The sequence below is a fragment of the Theileria parva genome, assembly GCF_000165365.1.
Source record: "Theileria parva strain Muguga chromosome 4 map unlocalized ctg_529, whole genome shotgun sequence".
NCBI lineage: Eukaryota > Apicomplexa > Aconoidasida > Piroplasmida > Theileriidae > Theileria > Theileria parva.
The window spans coordinates 367,803-387,148 of record NW_876246.1 but is presented as its reverse complement, the minus strand read 5'-3'; the positions used below and the strand labels follow the sequence as shown (position 1 = coordinate 387,148).

The window sequence follows — 19,346 nt, the reverse complement described above, 5'->3', positions numbered from 1 at the left end:
TCCCTGGAATACGTCTTCCAAAAATATTTTATCCACACACCGTCTTTTGAAAAATAATAATTATTATATAATTATTTTTTAACAACATTTCATTCAAAACATAACACGGTCTCTATAATTTATAGAGATTTTATTTGAATTATGTTGGTTTAATAGATTCTGATCAACTTGGTAATAATTAGAATATAATTAAATTTAACACTTAAACTGAATTAAGTTCTAATAAAAGATGGGTTTTTGATATTTTAGATTCCTTGTGCCATTTTGTTGATTGAATAGAGTGTATTTAGGTTGTGGATTAGTGTTTCGTCTACTTTCATGTCGTAATGGTTGAACATTCCAGAAAGTACTTTTGCCCACGGCCTAGTAAATAAAACTCATGAGTTATTAGAAGCTTACCTGATTTCACTCGTGGAATTGGCGTTGATTACATTGTTTAGTATGTTGACGTAGTTCTCACCCAGGTCTGACCCTAGCTTCATTATCGAGTGGATGCAAAACGACTTGATTTCTGGAGATTTTCATGACTCTTTAACTTACCTATGAACTCTTTTAGAAGGTCCAAGTTCCTCTCGTCATCTGAATAGATCTTGCTCATTATTTCAAACAAGATCTTGTTCTGAATCTCAACCATCTGCATCCTCGGAACTACCATTGAATGTGCTCTCTTCACCTGGTTATACCTCTCCAATAAACTCATATAGTTTATTTTGTACAATTCTACAATCAAATTTAGCCTTATAGTTTTTGACTTTATTCTAGGGTGGTAAGGAGACAATATAGTATTAAAGGTGTAAAATGACTAAAAAGTTGAATAATTGATACCGGAGTGGTTCTTTAGCTTTTCTATGCTTGACTTATCCATTATTTTCTAATAAAGAATGAAAATAACTCAAGTTGTACCTCGATTAGTTTATCCTTTGGTTTCTTTTTCTTGAAAAGCTCTCTGAGTTGTTTGAATAATAATTGCTTTCTCCTGGGAAATTGTGACCTTTCCTTCGAGTAATAATTGAATTTCTCTAAACCGCATGCACCTGTTTTTAAATATTTACAAATTGAACAGCTCCAACTATTACCTATAAAGCCGTTGACTCCTCCCTGATGCGCAGCTAAACTTTGATTGACACTCTCCTGCACACAAATCTAATGTCGAAGATTTCTATCAAACCTTTGTTTTTTTGGTATTTGATGGGTAAAGCATCTGATTTTTAGAATCCAATCTCTCCTCTAAATTTCCACTTGATGTGTTTGGATAAATTATGTTATTACTGTTGGAAACGTTAATGGGTTCACCCAACTGTCTATCCATGTCATTACAAAAAGATTCAATTTCAGATTCTAACCACTTATCATCGAGCGTTTGTGATTCCGTTTTTTCATTTCTTTCATTTTCCCAAACTGGCCTTAAAAAATCACTTTCCACCCCTTCAGTCGAATTCTCAGAATCTGTGTCCAAACCGAACCATCCAAGTTCTTTGTAATTTAACTTATCAGGATTGACATCATCACCTACTGAGTCAGTTTCAGACTCATCCTTATAGAGTTGATTTCTAATAATTCAAATTTGAAAATGTGTAGTTCACTTACTCCTCCGATCTAGCTCTTCTTTTTGGCGCTTCCGAATCAGAAACGTTCTTATATAGACTCGGAATCACGTCAACTTCTTTCGACAAAGAAGTCATAATTTTTGACAGTTGTTTGTCCAAATTACCTTTCATTACTACAATATATCATTAAATGTTGAATTACTCACCAGTTACATTCATTAATTGGTCTTCCTAGGTCTATTTTTTATTTTTTAAATTAATGTCTTTTAGAAACTAATTAATAATAAAAAATTAATGTAAATTGAGTAACATGGATAGCTAGCTGTTTAGATTAAGACATTTTTATTTAAAATGGTAAGAATAGGAATGTATGTATTTAAATTTATAAATTAATGTCAAAGTAAAATAATAAGGAAGTCACAAAAGGGGTTAACTGAAGATAACGAAGATTATTCATAAATGGTTGGTTTTAAATTTTAAATTTTATGAATTTGGTGTAATTTAGAATTTTCATAATTTAAGTAAATTTTAATTGGAGAATTAAATGGATTTATTATGATAAATTGGTACTATTTGGAATATCATATCCCCATGTGTAAGCGAAAATGTTAATAACACTGGAATAATCCCACACATTTGTTTAATTAATATTTTTTTGTTATGTTTATATTTGTATCTATGTATTCATATACTGACTGTAGTTATATCTCATACCGTGACATAATATAATGTGTAAATTGATAAATAAACGACATCGTATTAAAGGCTATGAGTATTTTAGCCTTCATTGTAAAATATGAAAATTACATATAAACTTATATTATTTAACTTGTTTTTAACACTAAAATTTAAAGCTGATTGTATTTGGTATTTAGAAAATCCAAACGGTAATGTTAAAATATGTTATAGATATAAGAATGTATATCACACATTTGTATATATGAGAGGATATAACATTGTTTAGAGCATCAATCACCAGTTAATGGGTCGACTACAGGATATCCAAGCAATATACCCGTAAATAACGGTCAATCGCAATCAACCCAAAACCAGGGTTTGCAACAAAATAATAATAGTGACATTAACTCTACTATTATTCCTAATAGCACTGCAAATAATAACAGTAATAATAATGTTAATCCAAATGATATACAAGATGGAATAATAGTGAATAAAATTCTTCTGGGAGGAGTCCACGCAGAGGCGGATTCAACCTTTAAGGCGTAAGTTGGATATAAGTAAATTATTTTATAGAGTTGGTACGGGAGGATTCAGAAAATACGATGCATCAAACGCCCTAACTTTGGGTGGAGGATATTGGTGCAGTGAACATGACCTGATGAACGATCGCATTGTTAAATGGACTGCAACGCTCAAAACTGACGCTGTTTTAAGAGGCATTAAGATTTTTTGGCAATATTTACCTCAATACGGTATTGTTTATCACAGTAAAATTAAACCTAGTTTCAATTTGGATTTCTAAAGATGAAGATGACCAATTTGTACAAGTTTTACCATTTCAATCCTGCGAAAACAGTATGTTTCTACTCACAATATATTAAATTAGTTGAGCAAGAGCAAGAGTTAATATTTCCCAGAAAAGTAAGGGCTAAGCGAGTCCGGATTCAGATGAAAGGACAAGTTAATGGATATTTTGGAATTACATTTGTACAATTCATAGGTGAAGAGAACCCAATTTTCAGAATACAATCGGGAATAACATCATTCGAAGTATACAAATATATAATTTATAGATAAAATTCAAAATAATCCACTTTATAGGACATGTGTTTACAAATAGATAGCACTAATGAAGTGGTATTGGATAGTTGTATAACTGCAATTTCGAGGTTTGACTTCAATGATGTCTGGAGATATAATAACAAAAGTGTGTTCATGGAGTTATAAATAATGTTTAGGGCAGATTTATAACCCTATATCAAACATGTGCATGACACTGGAGGACAACGTTGAGACGGATGGAGGATCTATTAGAATGCTTCCTTGTAAAAACGAGAACGGTGAGGATTACAGTGACGGCAGGAATTCTTGGACCTTCACGTCAAATAATCAAATGAGGCTCAGAAGGCCTGGAAACCTTTGCTTATCACAGAAGGGCTCATCGGCAGGCATGGCAAATGTAGCACTTAATAAAATCGCAAAAAGTAACTTTTCAATCATGAACATGGAGGAAAACGCGGCTGAAAAGGCTCTGGATGGAAACGCTAAGAGCTTTTGGGCCTCAAGAAAATTCAAAGTGAACGAACAAAGAGTTGTGGATTTTATCGTAGACCTACAGGATAGTTATAAGCTTCAAACTCTTAAGATTGTTTGGCAGTATCCAGCCTTGAGTTATAACATATTTACAAGAGTGGATGAGACAGAATGGGCACTAGCAAAAAACGTTGGAGCAAACACTTTGAAGACCACAATTGACTATTTAAATGATAAACTTGTCCAGTACATTAAAATACAACTAACTGCTCCAAATCCCGACTTTGGGTATCTTTTTTTTACTTATTTATATAATAATTACTTTTAAGTAGTAAGTGTTAATGGGTGTTTTAGAGATATTGAAGGATTTGTGCAGTATGGAATAGCGAATATTTCAGCCTACACAAATAGACTAAAAACCATTGTGGAACCATGTGATACTGCGAAAAACTCAAAGGATGCTAGAGATAAGTATTTCCTGGAGTCTGTTTATCAAGTTGATCTCAGTAAAACACTTCCACTTAGAAGGGCGGAAGCACGAATAGAAGAGATTGTAAACACAATTGAGGGAAAGATTTCAGATCTTGAGAAGTTAACAGCAAAAATCTCAAAGTGTAAAAATAGGCATGAAAGTTACTTTAATAAAGTTGAACAACTTAAACGAGTTTATAGATCAAGTCTCGAAAAATTGTCCCAAGTTGGTTAGTTTCTTTCCTAATCTAGTTTCATATATACCACACTAATTTAATTGTTTCTTTAGATGTTCATTTGTCAAGTGTTAAGCCTGCTGTGTCGGATGAAAGAGAATTTTCAGATTGTATTTATATAAAAAATTTGGGTGAGAACAAGCCTAGTGGCTTTTACGATATATTGCCTCAATGTTACAACCAAAAACTTAGAGTTTACTGCGACATGTACACTGGTTCCTCATACTACGTTTCTAGTAAGTAATAATTTAAACTATTTTATTTAGCTGTTGAGGATGATACACTGATTGGCTTGTCAAATGTTATTGACGAGTGCTCAAAGTACGGACTACACCCTTTTCACCTTCAGCATGAAAAGCAGTTAGAGTCCCTTTCAGTCATGCTAAAAACAATGGAAGTTCCTCCCGGTACCATAATTCCAGTAGCAGTAAAGGTTGGAGATTCTCTGCGATCACTTGATCTGGCTGCAGACGTCTCGAAATATGTAAGCCTAGAGAACCTGAAAGACGGAAACATTCTTGGAGTAACTCCGGAGGGAGTTGAGTTATTCGATGGCAGAGATAAGGATATGTCAGGAATTATCTGTAAGTTATTCAACTTTTTATATTCTGAATAGGTTCTACTAATTTTTCTAGTGTGCGGCCTCCTGAGAAGATTCCAACTTTGGCATGTAATTCCAGGATCACTGACAATTCGGACCTTCCAACAAAGCCAGGATCAAAGTTTAATGTCAAATGCCCACAAAACTGTCATGAAACTTGTATCTTATTTCATCATTTTGTATATTATTTAGTTGAGTACATAAATTTTATTGACTGGTCTTAAATTTGTGTTTAGATGAAAATTATGAGGTTGAAGGAGGTAAAGACGGATTGTATTCGTTCAATAGTTCTGTTTGTTTGTCTGCAGTTCATGCAGGAGAGTATGATAATAAGTCTGGGTTACAAGTTGAAATAGTCTCATCGCCTGGGGAATTGGATGGGTTCTTCCAAAACGGAATCAATAGTGCAAGCGTCTCGACAACACTCGGAGAATCAGCATTTAAGGTAAAGAGGATGGAAAACAAGTGCAAGTTCAAAAAGGGAAAGAAAGTGATCAAACATTTCAAAATGAAACTTGCCTCTAATGCACTTAATCGCAATAATATCAACAATGCTGTCAAAATTAATACCCCAAAGGAAACAGATAAGGAAAACAAGGAGACAAATGACAAAAATAAAGACGAGAACAAGGAGAAAGAGGAAAATAAAGATAATGTTGAGACTAAAGAAAAAGAAAAGGCTGAGAATGATAAAAAGCCCACTCTGGATAGTAGTAAAATTACCAACAAAGGTGATAACCAGGAGGAAGATAAATCAGAAGATTTGGAAGAAACCGAGAATAAATTAGATGAAGTTCCTCCAATAATTGAAGTAAATAAACCCAAAAAGAGTAAACATTATCATTTGATGCCGAGTGAAATGTCAACAGGTGAAGCAATTCACTCTTTGGTTACTCACATTTATTCCCAAAATACTAAGGGCTCGCCTGTTTTTTTGAATCTTTTCAGAGATCATACCGGACTCGTAAGTGAATTAATCATATTTGATACATTAGATACTTGCCAACACGAGGGACCTGATAAAGAAGGCTGATTTGAAAAAGATACCAGGCCAGGTACTTTATTTATTTTTTACCGGAACTTTAGAGCATGTTCGTTAACTTGGACCATAGAGTTGAGCATATGGGAAGCGCAATTAAACTTATCGCATCACAATTGTCATATAAAAGACAAATGATGGCCCAGAAAATCAACAAAGTATTTATCTACTTATCTTTACATAGGCTTATAACTTATAATGAAAGTGTGTTAATGAAAATATAGCTAATGAGGGAAAAGAATTTGCATTCTTCATTTGAGTCGTTTTCATTGTTGAAAACAAGTCAGGAGAGTTTGTTTTCAATATTTACTGTGGAGACGACAAGTGCAACCAAAGGTTATCCTACCTGGGTGATGAGTGAACTGAACGTTAAGAACAGCACGGAGTTGACAATATCTCAAATGTCCCAGATTATACCTCCAAATAACACAATCGCAGGCAGTTATCTGGTGCTTAAGGATAAGAAATTCTACGATTTCATATTCTCAGCCTCAGTGTACGCCGGGAGTACTGGAAGCCTCGGACTCGCTTTCCGAATGGTTGATATGAATAATTACTATCTACTTCAAATGAAGCAGGTAATTATATTGTTTTGTTTTTATGCTTTTAGAGTAATGGGGGGTTTAAGAGACTAATTAGGGTTATTGATGGAGAACCTTACGAACTTGCCAGAGTTGAAGATGGTGGATATATCGAGGAAGGTACTCTTAAATACAATTATTACCCTAGAAACATACTAACACTTTACATATCATTGAATATAATATAGTTTGGTATCATGTGAGAATTGAGACAAGGCAGAGCAGGCTTATGATATCGGTGGTTCAAGGTGAGGATGAGATTTTTGATACTCCAAATGCTGTTATCGACGTGATAGATGCGACTCACTCAAGTGGAACAGTGGCGCTTTATACTGGGAAAGTTTCTTTCGCTCATTTTAAAAGGTTCAACGTAGAGGCACTTTCTTGCCTCAGGTACGACTCGCCACCAATACCGCCGGAGCCGCCGTTTTGCAGTTAGTACTCAGTCAATTATATACTCATTCTTCCACTAATGTTTTATAATATTACTTTAGGCATATTTAAAGAGGATTTCCTCTCAAATTTCTCCCACAATTGGTCAGTTTACAACTCCAAGGGGGTAAGTGGAATTTCGCAAAATTATCTGAATATTTAGGAATGGAGGTTTGAAAAGGATTTAATGGGTGAGCCTAATGTGATTGCAAACACGTTAAGTTTGGGAGTTCAGGAGGAGACTGACCCGACGATTTCAGTGCTAAAAAATCACAAAAGTTGTACGTATGGAATATTTTCGGCCTCTATTCTCATGCAGTGTGATTTTGGTACCGCAGGGCTCGTGTTCAGGTTCCATAATGCTGGGGAATTTCTCTTGCTTGAGATCTCACCAAAGTACTCTGCACTAAAACAGATGAATCAGGGGACCCTTACCACAATCACTGAAACTAACCTTAGAGGGGTATCACTCAATGAGTGGACCTCGTTGTCTGTGACTTTCAATGACGACCTTGTCACTGTTTCAATGGGTGGCTCGGTCGGTTCTGATTTGATCTTTTTAAACGTTAGGACAGCTCATGAACTTAAGCCTGGAGGATCAGTTGGACTTGCCAGCCTGAATTGTTCAGGAGTTGCGTTCTCTAACATTTCTCTTAAGCCAATTTATAAGCACAATCAAGGCTTGATTACTGATGCTGGTAGTAAATTGGATAATGAAGGTGTGAGAGAGGAGGGAACCAAGAAATGTTTAGAGGTGGATCGGAGATCAGAATGTGGGAAGATTTCACCCGAGAATCTAGAGGCGTGCGAACACAACTTTTGTAGCTTCTGTTGTCAAACCCATTACATGGATAAAGATGCCCAATCAGTGTGTGAGGAACAGTGTTCAAAGCAGGACGAAAAGGTTTCCATGATTCAAAAATATTTGGACCAGCTTTGGTTCAACTGTTCTGGGTCTGGGTTTATAGAAAAGCATTGTAAAGATAAAGATTGTAAGGGTAAGCTTATTTATTTGTTAAATTTTGTAGCCCGAGTATGTGGAATGTGTTGTCATTCCTTCAAACCTCAGGAAGATTTGTCAAAAAATCTAACACAGATTGCAAAGGATAAATGCAACAAATTGTGTTCATCTCTTTAATATATTACTTTGAACTATTAGCTATATTAAAATACAAAGGGCAGTAGAGCCTTGTTGGTGTGTAATTGTGATTTTGGGAAGTTTTGAAAATACCAAACTTTGTTGGTATGAGCGAGTGAAGAGAGTTCTACCGTGACAAATATTAGGCATAGTAGCCTGAAAAAATTGAGTTTTTAGAAACAAACATGTTCAGATTACAGCAAAGTGATACGTATATTAAGATTTCAGCCAAGTAATGTGGACATAAGATAAAGTTAAAAGGCCCTCCCTTTGGAACCTTGTAGACCTTGGCATCAGATGTGTCGGTTCTGAGTTTTGACAGTTTGACATGGCAGTAGAACTGAATATTTAATTTGTAGAGATTAATTTACCTGTAAACCCTGGGCAAACATGTTTAAAAATACACAAAATTTTATTGGTGCGTAATTGTTAGGGTTGTTAACTGCGAATGCGGTTGCTACATAATAACTAAAAATCATGCATTTATTAATACCTTAGTCCAAATAAGTAAGCCAAAAGATGCATTTTTGATGGTTTAGGGAGCCTAGCAAATAGAAACACTTGTTCAAAAAGTCTCCGCAGTATATGTGTAATAAACATCACTCGAAAGATGTTAAAGAACTCTCTGTGTTCCTGAATTTTTAGGTGTTAATTCAGTTAGAATCTCACCTTGTAGAATAAAAATCCATTTGAAATTAATCCCACGACGTAAAATGTCGAAAATAGAGACTTTGGGACCAGGAATTTAGAATAATTATAGCGATTTGACGTTGTTAGTCGTTTTCCATATAGTGTGTAAGAAAATAATGTTTTACTACTGCCAGTTAACAGAAGAAGAAAGGTGGATACTATGAAGAATCCCCTCACTAGAAGGTCTAGATTTTCATACAACTTCTCAGGAAATTCCATTGAGTATTTTTTATTAATTTAATAAATGTAGTGAACTGACACTACTTACTCTTTAAACTTTTAAGTAACTTAATATGTATAGTATAATTGGCGAATATTTTAGCAGTATAACGTAATGAAATGGAAAATAAAAATTCTGATTTGACAAACACGTGTTTTGAAGCTCTTCTGGATTTGAATTGTATATTTCCCTCTTGGGGTGATCTCCAAGGTAACTTCCGGTATCACTGGAAACAGATTTTAAATTCTAGTATTAATTTTAATGATTCCGAAAATAAAGTTCTAAAAACTTATTTAGCTCTTCTTGAACCACTTGTAAATTATGAACCTGAAGGAATAGAGTCAAAAGCCGCACTTGAATTGGTTAGAAACCTAGATAAACATCGCAAAAATGAGGATAAAGGATTTGAACCTTATTTACTAGAGGAAGTTTTGAGCAGGGATACACCTGCCATCAAACCTCCGCAAAGACCTCCAAGGGTCCCCTCCGTTAAAAAGAAACCTCCACCTTCTCCTAAAATCATCTTAAATGAGGAAGTTGGAACAGCCCATACTTATGCAACTAGAAGATCGAAGCTGTTATCTGAGGCTGATGGCGATTCGGATAAGTCAAAGTTATCCAAGTTTGGTATGGGAAAGCACCTCAAAAAAGGATTTTTTTCAGACTACGTTTGGGAATTTAATGATCTCGAACCCAAGGTATTTTATTAATTATTTTTTTATTTTCCATTAACGTTTATACCTTAGGATGATTCTTACGATTAATTTGTTTTTGATTTAAGATTTCCCATGATTCTCTACATTTTAAATATCATAAGTGTAATATTTTTATTTTTCATTTATTTTCTTACACATTTAATATATAATTCCATTTATGATCATTACACCCAACTGACTTCTGTTCACTTAAAATGTTTTCTAATTCTCGGCTATCTTCTCTTTTAATATCAAATTTATCAAAATGTACAATAGTTAGAGCCGATTTCTATCATTTAAAGAATGTTTTTCCACATATTTCAAATAGGAATCTCACAACTGAGAATATCGCACATTCCACACATATTACTGTACAAAAACAAAATGATACTGAACACTCTTCCCTTTATATGAATCCATTATGTATGCAAATGGATCAGTTGATTTACACCTGCACTAATCATGACCAAGTACTAAATCTGCTTGTTACTCATAGAGGTATTTTTAATTTATAAACAACAAATTATCTTTAGGGGCTATGTACCTTCATAATCTTATTACAGTAATGAATGCTTTGAGACAGTTTGTGGAAAATGAACCTAATAACAAGTATAAGCCAGACTGTGATGAATTATTTCTCGGATATAATAACGTGTTCAGAAAAAAAGAACCTTCTAAAAAGTCGGATATTGACCAGTCAAACTTCTCGGAAACTGAGAAAGAAGTAATCAACAAGGCCCAGTGGGAGATAATAAGGCACTTTGAAGACCCAAAGAATGAAGAGTACCTAACAACCTATCACCATAACAGGGACCTAAGGGACGCAATAATAAGAGATGAAAGGTACTACATTATTGAGTGATAATTATTATGAATATACTGTATAATTAATTGATTTATAGGTATGATTTACTTTTGCAAGATTTGTATATGAACAAGAACAAGTTGGACGTGGAGTCTATTTGCAATGTTATCATTACACTTGATGCATTAGGCCACCAATACTATAGACTTTACAACGGTTTACTTAAAAGACTCTTAATTCTTGATGTCTCATTTCCAAATCAAACACCGACTTTTATTAATAAAGTTGGTCTTCTGCTCTTAAAAACATGCCACTGCTTTGCTAGTAGCGGTTTCTATGAAATCCCGTTATACAACAAAGTGGTAAGTGAATTATTTAAGACCAATTTATCAAATATGTTAATTGATCAAGAACACTCCCTTCTACTTTCATACATAATCAAGCTTTACGCAGTTGTTAAAAGTTACGATTATGGAATATTCTGTAAAATATCAGACTCTGTCAACAAAGTTAATTTGTCAACCACTGATATTACCTGGCTCTCAGTGGCCTTTTCAAACCATTTGAACTTTAATAAAACGCACGACAAGGTGCTTTACTACGTTGCAAGGAGAGTAAGTGAAGATAATAAATTATTCAGTACTCAAGAGCTTTGTATGTGTTTGTCATCTCTTTCAAAAATGGGCCTCTACTTTAGAGAAGTATGGGATGTTTGCGCAAAAAGACTTATTAATGAAATTGAAATTTCAATGTCCGGCTTCAATGATATTAATCTGGACATTAATACTCTCTGTAAGGCTGTTTACGATATCGCAACTGTCGATAAATCTACACATTTAATCCATTCTCTAATAGATAGGGCGTCTCTCTACTTAGAAGAACGGATAGACTCTTTAGACGAACAGTCATGTATAAATTTTGCAATTTCAGTTATTTCAACTCACTCAAGTTCTTTATATAAAAATAACAGCATAACCACTGGATTAAATGAAAGTATAACTACTAGTTTAAATGGAAATAATCAGTTGGAACCCGTTTCAGTGAACAAAGAAATTAACTTAAATTATTACCTTCTTTCCTATGTGTGGAGAAGAATAGGATCAGACACATTGTGGGAGAAGGAACCCCTGAAAGTGTTTGCAATTTGGCTCTTTCACATGCTAGTTCTGCCAGAATTTAAACACAATATTCACATTCGGTGCATTATCCCATGTAATCCTAACTTAGTTATTTATAATCCCTAGTTTATAGTTAATTAGTGTTTAAATGCATTGAAATTTAGGTTTCCGAGAATGGCTTTTGGTTTATTTTACAAGGCATGAGATAGAAGATGAAGTGTGTAAAGTAATAAATGATTTATCTGGGAAGTATAAAATATACTCGAAGTTTGATTCCTCTGAGTTCTTTAAACCTTTGTTTTTGTCACCAGTCCCAGCTGATTTTCTAGTTGTGGATGAAAATTTCGGAAATAAAGTCATAAATATTATTGAATCTCCACTTAGAAATGACACTAAGAGACCTAGTGGAATAAATGCAGTGATAAAGAGGATTTTTGAGAATTTTGCTCTGGAGTTTCATACTGTCGATACCAATTTATGGATGAGTCTTGAAGAACATGAAAAAACTGAACTGATAGAGTCAATTATAACAAGTGGAATTTAATATTTTTATGTATGTGTGCATATATATACTGATACTCATACAAATATTATATATCACACAATTGTATTATTTTTAAAAATATTATTAGTACAAAAGAGCCTTTTTCAGCTCAAGTTCAATGTCAAAGACGTAGGATACAGTGTCCCTTAGCCTTAGAGAAACAAGACGCTTTAGTCCAAGATTTGAGTCGGTTTGGAACTGGGGTTTTCTGGACAATTTATTTAGAAATCTACCAAAGATTGAGGTTTTCTGATTGGAGAATTTAGGTTGACTTGACCAGATATTTGAGCTTCCCCAGGCCTCGATGTTCTTCCAGTACCAGACGAAAAAGGCCCTACCGCAGGGCTCTATAAGAAGATTATAGTAAAAAATTGATATTGGCCAGGCTTTTGAATTATTATTATACAGGGTGTTACTAAAAGATGGACGCCTGTACCAAGATAGGCCCAACTTATAGGTGTCGATCAGGTCCACAAATTTCTCCTTCTTTTTAATCCAGTTCCCTTCACCGTTCACTAGTCCAATTATGTAAGTCATCAAGTTATCATGCCTTCTAGTGTTCTCAATACATGTGGAATCAGCGGCTGTCTCAGCAAACTCGTTGTGAACAGACATGTCAACTATGGTAAAATTCTCCTTCAACTCGCCAGTATCGTCATTAGAGCTGTAATCTACACCATTGGGAAGAGTAGAGTCCTGTGATTTATCATCAGTTTCCTCAGTTCCATTTTCAGTTCCTGCGGTTCTTCGTTTATCAGGTTTTTCTGTTTTTGAGTTGAATTTGTCAGGCACGAAGACCTCCCATGGCAACAGTTGCAGAGGAATGCTGAGAATTGAGTAGATGTAGGAGTAAACTATGCAGGTGAAGCAGAGGAAATTGAAAACCTTAGGGTTGTTCTTGTCAAGAGGAGCTTGTTTCGGAGCACTTTTGAATTCAAAAAATATTTTACAAATTAAGGATAAAACTGAGTCAAACCTAGATAGCACTTCTGAAATACTCAAATCCTTGTATCTAGATCTCATGCGGTATAAATTTAAAGCTAGGCTGGCCTTCCCAAAAACACGGTTCGTAAAAGACTTTAGTAAAATGGGCTCAGTGTACTTAGAGTAGCAATTCTCCTCAACGAGAATGTAAGAGTAAATAAAGTCAAGTTCGTAGACAAAATATGACAAGTTCAAGTAACCCTCGAAGTTAAAATAGTAAGAATTGTCAGAATTCATGGCATTTTTAAAAATCAGCTCGTTGAACTTGGTTAAACAGGTAATAAAGTCAGACTTGGAGTCGATATTCAAGAGACTCAAATAAGGGCCAGGAACTGTGGAGTGGTCGGGGAAATTCCTCAAACCAATGAATTTAACGTTATTCAAGCCGTAAAGATATGTTAACAAAATCAAAGTAGTAGTCTTTGGTTCAATAGCGTGGACAAGTGAGTTATCCTGGGGAGGAATTTTAAAAATTGGCCTTGTGCGATCTATCAACTCTAGTTCTGATTGATAACTAAAAAACAGTTGTTGATAAAATACTACAAACTGGTCCTTTGAAAAGTGTTCAGGTCTATTTGTTAACTCTAAACCCTCTTCAGGTGATACTAAAGAATGATTATAAAAGGCACAGCTTTTTTGCGATGATCTCTTGGTATTCCATATGTGAAACAGAGTATATGCATCCAAATCTGTGCCACTAAAGGCTTCACTTATAGCATAACCTATGAAATACTTCTTATTAAACAAATCCAACAAGTTTCCGTTCTGATTAGTGTTTTTCAAGAAGGAACTAAGTTCTTCGTCGAAGTTGCTGTTTGAATTACAGGAAGCGTCGGACGATGAAGCTGCACATTCCTCTAATTTCTTCCTTGACTTAAAATTTACCTCAGACCTACTTTTTAATTCCTCCTTTAGATCAAGAAATAGGTTCTTTAACGACCTAGGATTCTCAGGTGTTGACGTTGAGTCAACGTTGCTCATTTTAAACTGGTAGTTTTTTTAATCATATCTAAAAATGTGTAATTGTGTGTTTTAAAATTATTAATAAAAGAATCTTATTTTAATTTACATTAAAAAAAGTATATACTCAGATTAATACTTGGTTGTTTGCCTCTTCCCCATCCCAGGTTCATTTATTATAAATTAAAATGTAATTGTACCAATAATTTTAATATTTAAATTTGCTATAAATGGTAATTTGTCCTGCTGCAATTTGTAAAATATTTGTACTAACATCTTTCGAAAACAGGGAGTGAAACGATGGATATGTGCAATGAAGACACTTCTGACTGCTCAGAAGTCTCAATGTCTGTTTTGCTTACAAATTTAGAGAACAAATTTAAAGTCAGAGATTATTTATTGAACGAAGTGATCGAAGGTCTCCAAAAATTCTCAGATGTATCGAAAAGGATCAAATCAATCAGAGTAATTCTAAATTCAGTGCTAGTCAATTACGGAAGTCCGTCAGCTCTTAATGATAGAAGTCCGTTTTTATCAAAGAACGATTTAGATCAAATTTTAAGCCCGGAATTACTGGAGGAAAAGGTAGTTAAACCCCTAATCGCAGGAGAATACTATAACGAACTTTTAAAGGAATCTGTAAAGTTAATTTTTGCTACATCCTCATATCTATCGCCTGAAATATACGGCAAACTTTTTACACTAGAACTCTTAATGACGTTAATATCAATAGCAGAGGTCGCTAGTACTGACATAAACTCTAATACGGAAGTGTGGAATTCATGTATTTCAACTATTAGAAATCTAATAGCTCGTTTTCATCTATCGAATGAGCTTCTTAATAGGATCGTTAGCTGTTTTTTTAATATCGTCGATGAGTCATCGCTCCAGCTGTGCAACGCAATAGTTGTTAAAATCTTGTTCAAATCAGAAGACCCTGATGATTTATCTCCAGGATCACCTCAATCAAATCTCTCCTTTGCAATAAAGTTGAGTAGAAGAATTGTTGATTATTTGGTTTCAGTCCTCCACAGGACCCAGGAAGCTCAAATTCTATCAATTGCCTGTAATACTCTGGTTGCCATCTGCGAACAATCCTACGGAGTTGACTTGCTTCTAGAGTCTGGAGGACTTAAAAAGATAATGGAATTGTCCCTCGTTGTTGTAAACAAGCACGAAGCCCGTGTTTCAATGGAAAGTAAGGGGAATATGAAATCCGAAGTGCCTCAAAAGCTGATGGTTAGTTCTCCCAATTTAAATTCAAACGTTGACCAGTCATTCAATGAAATCTCATTTGGAGCGCTCTCTGTGATTAGTAAGATGGCCTTTGCAGCAAGCCATAACCAGATACTCTCATTAATAGATGGTGATGTTCAAGACTCACTCGTAAAGCTGCTAAATTGCCCAGTCACGACATCTAGATGTAAGGCTAGAGCCTGTAACACTCTTGGAAACTTAGCCTGTGAAACTGATAGCGAGGTCCAGGCAATAATCGACTCTGATGCTTTGAAATCTCTAGTTGATGTTTTCCAGAATGATTTGGATCACAGCGTTAGAGTGGAGTCGGCCTACGCAATTTGTGCTTGCCTTTCCAAAGCTAACCGTAAACAAATAGGATATATAATATCATGTAATTCTAAATCAAATCATCTCGGTATGTCAATATCAGATTATACCCAGATATACTTTTCTACATATATAATATACTACCATAACTAAAATAGCATAACTAAACTAGTATAACTAAAATAGCATAATGGTTGAGCTGGGATAACAAAATGTTTTTCAAAAATAATTTTTTATTTTTAGGGGATGGTACTTGTATGCAATTAATGTCGAACATGCTCGATTTTATAGTAAAGTGTGATCCAACCGACCAGAGCAGTATTAAGCTTTCCAGAGTAGTTTTAAACGGAGTCGAGAATATTTTAAGGGTCGGAGAACACGAAATTAAATCTTACAACTTAACTGAGAATCCTTACACGAGAATGTTTAAGGAAGCTGAGGTATATATTTAAAGTACAGTAGCCCTCTAGCCATTTCTGGCATTATTTAATAATTTTTATTAGGGAGATGTTAAATTATCAAGAGTTTGCTTTTTCCCCGAGTATAACATCGCGAAGAAGGCTAGAATGCTAATGGAGGAATTTTTCGAGTCTGCGAGGCCATGGAATATCGAGTCAGTACACTAATGGGGGCATCTTTTTTTTAAGTTCACCAAGTATAATTGTTTTTCGTGATTTTTTAATTTATAATTCTAATTTAATATATCGTAAAATTATTCGTCCATATAAACTTTATTAAAGATCGTTACTGTTAGCCAGATCACTGGAACTCACATTTGTGGCATGTACATTATTTTGAATCACCTACACATTTGAGTTTTTCGCCCATAAATAAAGTTAAAATTATGCAATAGCAAATATTTTGTAAAATAGTATCAAAATGATCACCAAAATTGTAAATAAAAGGAATCTCCCGTTTCTAAGGGGTAGAATCCATGTACTAAATATTATATCATTACCCATTCTCGCAGTATCCGTGGTTAAAAATCACGATGAAACACAAATTATAGCGGCGTATTTCATATTCTTTGCCTGTTGTTTATTTAATCTTTTCGCCAGTTCAATCCTACATTTAAAGGAGTGGGATAGTACAAGGGATTCCTTGTTTAAAAGGCTAGACTATGCAGGTATTCGACTATATAAACCATAAGGAACTAATATAAATTTGTTTTAGGGATTTTTCTAGTGATAGGAAGCTCTGCGTTCCCAGCAATTCTGTACTATATTAAAAACGATTCGATTTTGTTATTTATATCATTAATCCACTGGATTGTCATATTTGGAGGTTTGTCGTTACATAAATAAGAATTTTTAGGTGTTTTTGGAGCGTTGCTATTTAATTTTATCAACACATCAAAGTCCTTTCGATCGATTATATACCCATTTTTCGGAGCTCCATATGTTTATCTGGCGTACAAATTTATAGTAAATGGAAAATACTATTCCGCCTTAATGGGATTCTTTACAGCATTTTTTTATATAACAGGAGCAGTTTTCTACGCTAAAGAAAGCCCAAACCTTGTTCCTGGCATTTTTGAATTTCATGAACTGTTTCATGTTTTCTGCTGGTTTGCATTTATGGCATCGTTCTTTCTTAATTTTCAATTAACGAAGTTAAAGCCGTGAAGGCCACTAATTCACGCCCATAATGTAGTTTATTCTACTTTCATGTATTGATAAACTGGGGTTATTTGTATAAATTGAGTTATTCAACTTTATTATATATCATAAATGAATGTGTAGGTATTGAAACCTACACCAACTTTATTTGAATAATACCTCTCAATAGTCAAGAAAATGTGTAGATTGGTTTAAATTTGAGAGAATATTTACAGTTTTACTCCCCCATAGATTCAAACGGAAATTTCCCTCAAAGAAGACAGCAGATTCAATAGATGTAATTTCTTGGCACGCAAAATGTACAGTATGATTCAATAACGCAATCTTGTACTATAACTCTCAAAATGTTAAATGATTGTGCTGAGTGGTTGAACAAGAAATTCTCTAGTTTTGAATCTCCTAGGAAAAAGGTCCCATTACTTAGAGGGAGGGTATACATATTTAACCTTTTAGTGATTTTATACGGATATTTTAAAGTATATGGGAAAAATACCCATACTTGGTTTAAACTCGGAATGTTCATATCCCTTTTCTCCTCACTTTGCAATACTTTGATAACAGCATTTTATCATAATAGGGATTTGAACCTCGAGCAAAGAAGCGTATTCAAGAGAGTTGATTATGCAGGTTTGTAACCATAATTTATATGTTTTTCAGTCATTTACTTGTTCATTCTAACATGCTACTTCCCGGTGTATTTACATACTATAAAGAACAATTTCGCGGTTATTTATACCTTGGGAATTTGGGGAATCGGCCTTTGCTGTAAGTTTTTAATTTCTCAATTTTTTCAGTGGTCTTTCAATGTCTCATATACGATTTTTGCGGGATGCCAAAGTGGATCAGAGTTATATCATTCACTACCTTTGGCTTTGCAAACCATTACCTAACTGTAGCTTTATATAAATCGAGGGAATTATTAATTTTATGGGATGTTTTATTTTCAGCCTCCCTTTACTTACTAGGCGGTATATGCTACGGGTCAAAGTTCCCAAATCTCATCCCAAAAATCTTCGAACATCATGAATTCATGCACTTACTGATGATTATAGCAAATTACTTTTCAATGCGTGGCAATTTAAGAGTCATGTAAGCATTTAAATATTTATGGTCTCATTTAATTAAAACCCTTGGAAAGATCCAAATCAAAACATTTTAAATATCGTAAAATTTTAATATATTATTCGTGCTTTTATTAAATATTTATTAAATATCGGTTATTTGGTTATAAACTCTTCGTTTGTTAGTTAATCGTTCATTTCCGTAATACTAAACCAGTTTTAAAAGATCATACGCCAGAAAACACCATTAACACTAGGAAACCTGATAGAAAAAAGAATCTTCAATAATTAACAAAAATTAAATAAAAAATGTGTAAATTATAATCAAAAAATCCCATAACGTAATAAATTTTGGAAACGTTAATGAGAATTAGAAGATTCCATTGACAATATTAGAAATTATTTTTTATATTGTATTAGTTAAATGATACAAACCGTGAATATTTAGGGGAGATTTGTTATTTATAATAAAAATTTTAAAGGATCTTATAAGCTATATTTAAAATCATACGGGTTTAAAGAATATTCCCATATATTTCTGTATTTTCATGAATTTTCATATATTTTAGTAAGATATTTTGGGCGAAGTATCGTTCTAAATAAATTGGTCATATACCTGAGAATTAATTTATTTCATGAAATAGATCAGTGGATTCATTTGAAATTCTAGAAATATTTAGAATTTAAAAAGTATAAAAAATTTTAAAATTTTAAATAATTATGAAAAGTTAATTAAATTTGGAATAAAAAATGATTATGCTCATGAGAAACATATTTTACTACCTGATAAAAAAATTATAAGATTAAATTTAGAAATTAATAAAT

General features: G+C 33.8%; 9 protein-coding genes across 9 annotated transcripts; 6 read left to right on the top strand and 3 right to left on the bottom strand.

Annotated features, from left to right (window-relative positions):
- Positions 1 to 245: 245 nt before the first annotated feature.
- Positions 246 to 1,682, bottom strand: TpMuguga_04g00210 (uncharacterized protein; the record flags this gene model as incomplete). Its single annotated transcript, XM_061305941.1, has 7 exons — positions 246 to 363; positions 400 to 511; positions 541 to 720; positions 826 to 871; positions 904 to 1,131; positions 1,169 to 1,550; positions 1,588 to 1,682. The coding sequence occupies 7 exons, from the start codon at positions 1,680 to 1,682 to the stop codon at positions 246 to 248; spliced, it is 1,161 nt and encodes a 386-aa protein (XP_061161109.1).
- Positions 1,683 to 2,343: 661 nt separating this feature from the next.
- Positions 2,344 to 8,259, top strand: TpMuguga_04g00209 (LCCL domain protein; the record flags this gene model as incomplete). The annotated part of the gene is made up of 20 exons (XM_061305940.1): positions 2,344 to 2,434; positions 2,512 to 2,770; positions 2,802 to 2,980; positions 3,012 to 3,083; positions 3,115 to 3,278; positions 3,330 to 3,435; positions 3,467 to 4,049; positions 4,116 to 4,462; positions 4,522 to 4,704; positions 4,735 to 5,052; positions 5,085 to 5,228; positions 5,306 to 6,033; positions 6,065 to 6,124; positions 6,156 to 6,266; positions 6,333 to 6,686; positions 6,719 to 6,809; positions 6,878 to 7,123; positions 7,184 to 7,248; positions 7,285 to 8,119; positions 8,150 to 8,259. 20 exons carry the CDS (start codon positions 2,344 to 2,346, stop codon positions 8,257 to 8,259), a joined length of 5,046 nt encoding a protein of 1,681 aa, XP_061161108.1.
- TpMuguga_04g00208 (3-oxo-5-alpha-steroid 4-dehydrogenase family protein) lies at positions 8,247 to 9,331 on the bottom strand. Its single transcript, XM_061305939.1, has 5 exons — positions 8,929 to 9,331; positions 8,753 to 8,892; positions 8,631 to 8,727; positions 8,445 to 8,599; positions 8,247 to 8,415 (listed from the first exon to the last, which is right to left on the bottom strand). The coding sequence occupies exons 1-5, from the start codon at positions 9,166 to 9,168 to the stop codon at positions 8,286 to 8,288; spliced, it is 762 nt and encodes a 253-aa protein (XP_061161107.1). The 5' UTR covers positions 9,169 to 9,331; the 3' UTR covers positions 8,247 to 8,285.
- Positions 9,213 to 10,006, top strand: TpMuguga_04g00207 (uncharacterized protein). Its single transcript, XM_758749.2, has 2 exons — positions 9,213 to 9,867; positions 9,916 to 10,006. The coding sequence occupies exons 1-2, from the start codon at positions 9,289 to 9,291 to the stop codon at positions 9,931 to 9,933; spliced, it is 597 nt and encodes a 198-aa protein (XP_763842.2). The 5' UTR covers positions 9,213 to 9,288; the 3' UTR covers positions 9,934 to 10,006.
- Positions 10,007 to 10,023: 17 nt separating this feature from the next.
- On the top strand, positions 10,024 to 12,349 carry TpMuguga_04g00206 (uncharacterized protein). The gene is made up of 4 exons (XM_758748.2): positions 10,024 to 10,362; positions 10,398 to 10,707; positions 10,767 to 11,881; positions 11,952 to 12,349. Exons 1-4 carry the CDS (start codon positions 10,080 to 10,082, stop codon positions 12,329 to 12,331), a joined length of 2,088 nt encoding a protein of 695 aa, XP_763841.1. The 5' UTR covers positions 10,024 to 10,079; the 3' UTR covers positions 12,332 to 12,349.
- Positions 12,350 to 12,387: 38 nt separating this feature from the next.
- Positions 12,388 to 14,394, bottom strand: TpMuguga_04g00205 (uncharacterized protein). Its single transcript, XM_758747.2, has one exon. The coding sequence runs from the start codon at positions 14,294 to 14,296 to the stop codon at positions 12,416 to 12,418; it is 1,881 nt and encodes a 626-aa protein (XP_763840.1). The 5' UTR covers positions 14,297 to 14,394; the 3' UTR covers positions 12,388 to 12,415.
- Positions 14,395 to 14,417: 23 nt separating this feature from the next.
- On the top strand, positions 14,418 to 16,513 carry kpna5 (Importin subunit alpha-6). The gene is made up of 3 exons (XM_758745.2): positions 14,418 to 15,929; positions 16,085 to 16,281; positions 16,345 to 16,513. Exons 1-3 carry the CDS (start codon positions 14,576 to 14,578, stop codon positions 16,465 to 16,467), a joined length of 1,674 nt encoding a protein of 557 aa, XP_763838.2. The 5' UTR covers positions 14,418 to 14,575; the 3' UTR covers positions 16,468 to 16,513.
- On the top strand, positions 16,514 to 17,501 carry TpMuguga_04g00202 (hemolysin-III related family protein; the record flags this gene model as incomplete). Its single annotated transcript, XM_758744.2, has 3 exons — positions 16,514 to 16,967; positions 17,015 to 17,125; positions 17,156 to 17,466. The coding sequence occupies exons 1-3, from the start codon at positions 16,721 to 16,723 to the stop codon at positions 17,464 to 17,466; spliced, it is 669 nt and encodes a 222-aa protein (XP_763837.1). The 5' UTR covers positions 16,514 to 16,720.
- A 303-nt stretch (positions 17,502 to 17,804) lies between these two features.
- TpMuguga_04g02275 (hemolysin-III related family protein) lies at positions 17,805 to 18,553 on the top strand (the record flags this gene model as incomplete). The annotated part of the gene is made up of 3 exons (XM_061306152.1): positions 17,805 to 18,087; positions 18,118 to 18,225; positions 18,255 to 18,553. 3 exons carry the CDS (start codon positions 17,805 to 17,807, stop codon positions 18,551 to 18,553), a joined length of 690 nt encoding a protein of 229 aa, XP_061161837.1.
- Positions 18,554 to 19,346: the final 793 nt, after the last annotated feature.

Bases quoted from the DNA above. Each gene is read 5' to 3' on its own strand.
- TpMuguga_04g00205 (XM_758747.2), bottom strand. From the start codon at position 14,296: ATGAGCAACGTTGACTCAACGTCAACACCTGAGAATCCTAGGTCGTTA.
- TpMuguga_04g00207 (XM_758749.2), top strand. From the start codon at position 9,289: ATGGAAAATAAAAATTCTGATTTGACAAACACGTGTTTTGAAGCTCTT.
- kpna5 (XM_758745.2), top strand. From the start codon at position 14,576: ATGGATATGTGCAATGAAGACACTTCTGACTGCTCAGAAGTCTCAATG. The intron at 15,930-16,084 runs GTATGTCAATAT...TTTTATTTTTAG, and splicing joins TTCTAAATCAAATCATCTCG to GGGATGGTACTTGTATGCAA. The intron at 16,282-16,344 runs GTATATATTTAA...AATTTTTATTAG, and splicing joins GAATGTTTAAGGAAGCTGAG to GGAGATGTTAAATTATCAAG.
- TpMuguga_04g00206 (XM_758748.2), top strand. From the start codon at position 10,080: ATGTTTTCTAATTCTCGGCTATCTTCTCTTTTAATATCAAATTTATCA. The intron at 10,708-10,766 runs GTACTACATTAT...ATTGATTTATAG, and splicing joins GCAATAATAAGAGATGAAAG to GTATGATTTACTTTTGCAAG. The intron at 11,882-11,951 runs GTAATCCTAACT...ATTGAAATTTAG, and splicing joins CATTCGGTGCATTATCCCAT to GTTTCCGAGAATGGCTTTTG.
- TpMuguga_04g00208 (XM_061305939.1), bottom strand. From the start codon at position 9,168: ATGGAATTTCCTGAGAAGTTGTATGAAAATCTAGACCTTCTAGTGAGG. The intron at 8,728-8,752 runs GTATTAATAAAT...CATGATTTTTAG, and splicing joins GCTTACTTATTTGGACTAAG to TTATTATGTAGCAACCGCAT. The intron at 8,416-8,444 runs GTTTGTTTCTAA...CAATTTTTTCAG, and splicing joins CTTTGCTGTAATCTGAACAT to GCTACTATGCCTAATATTTG.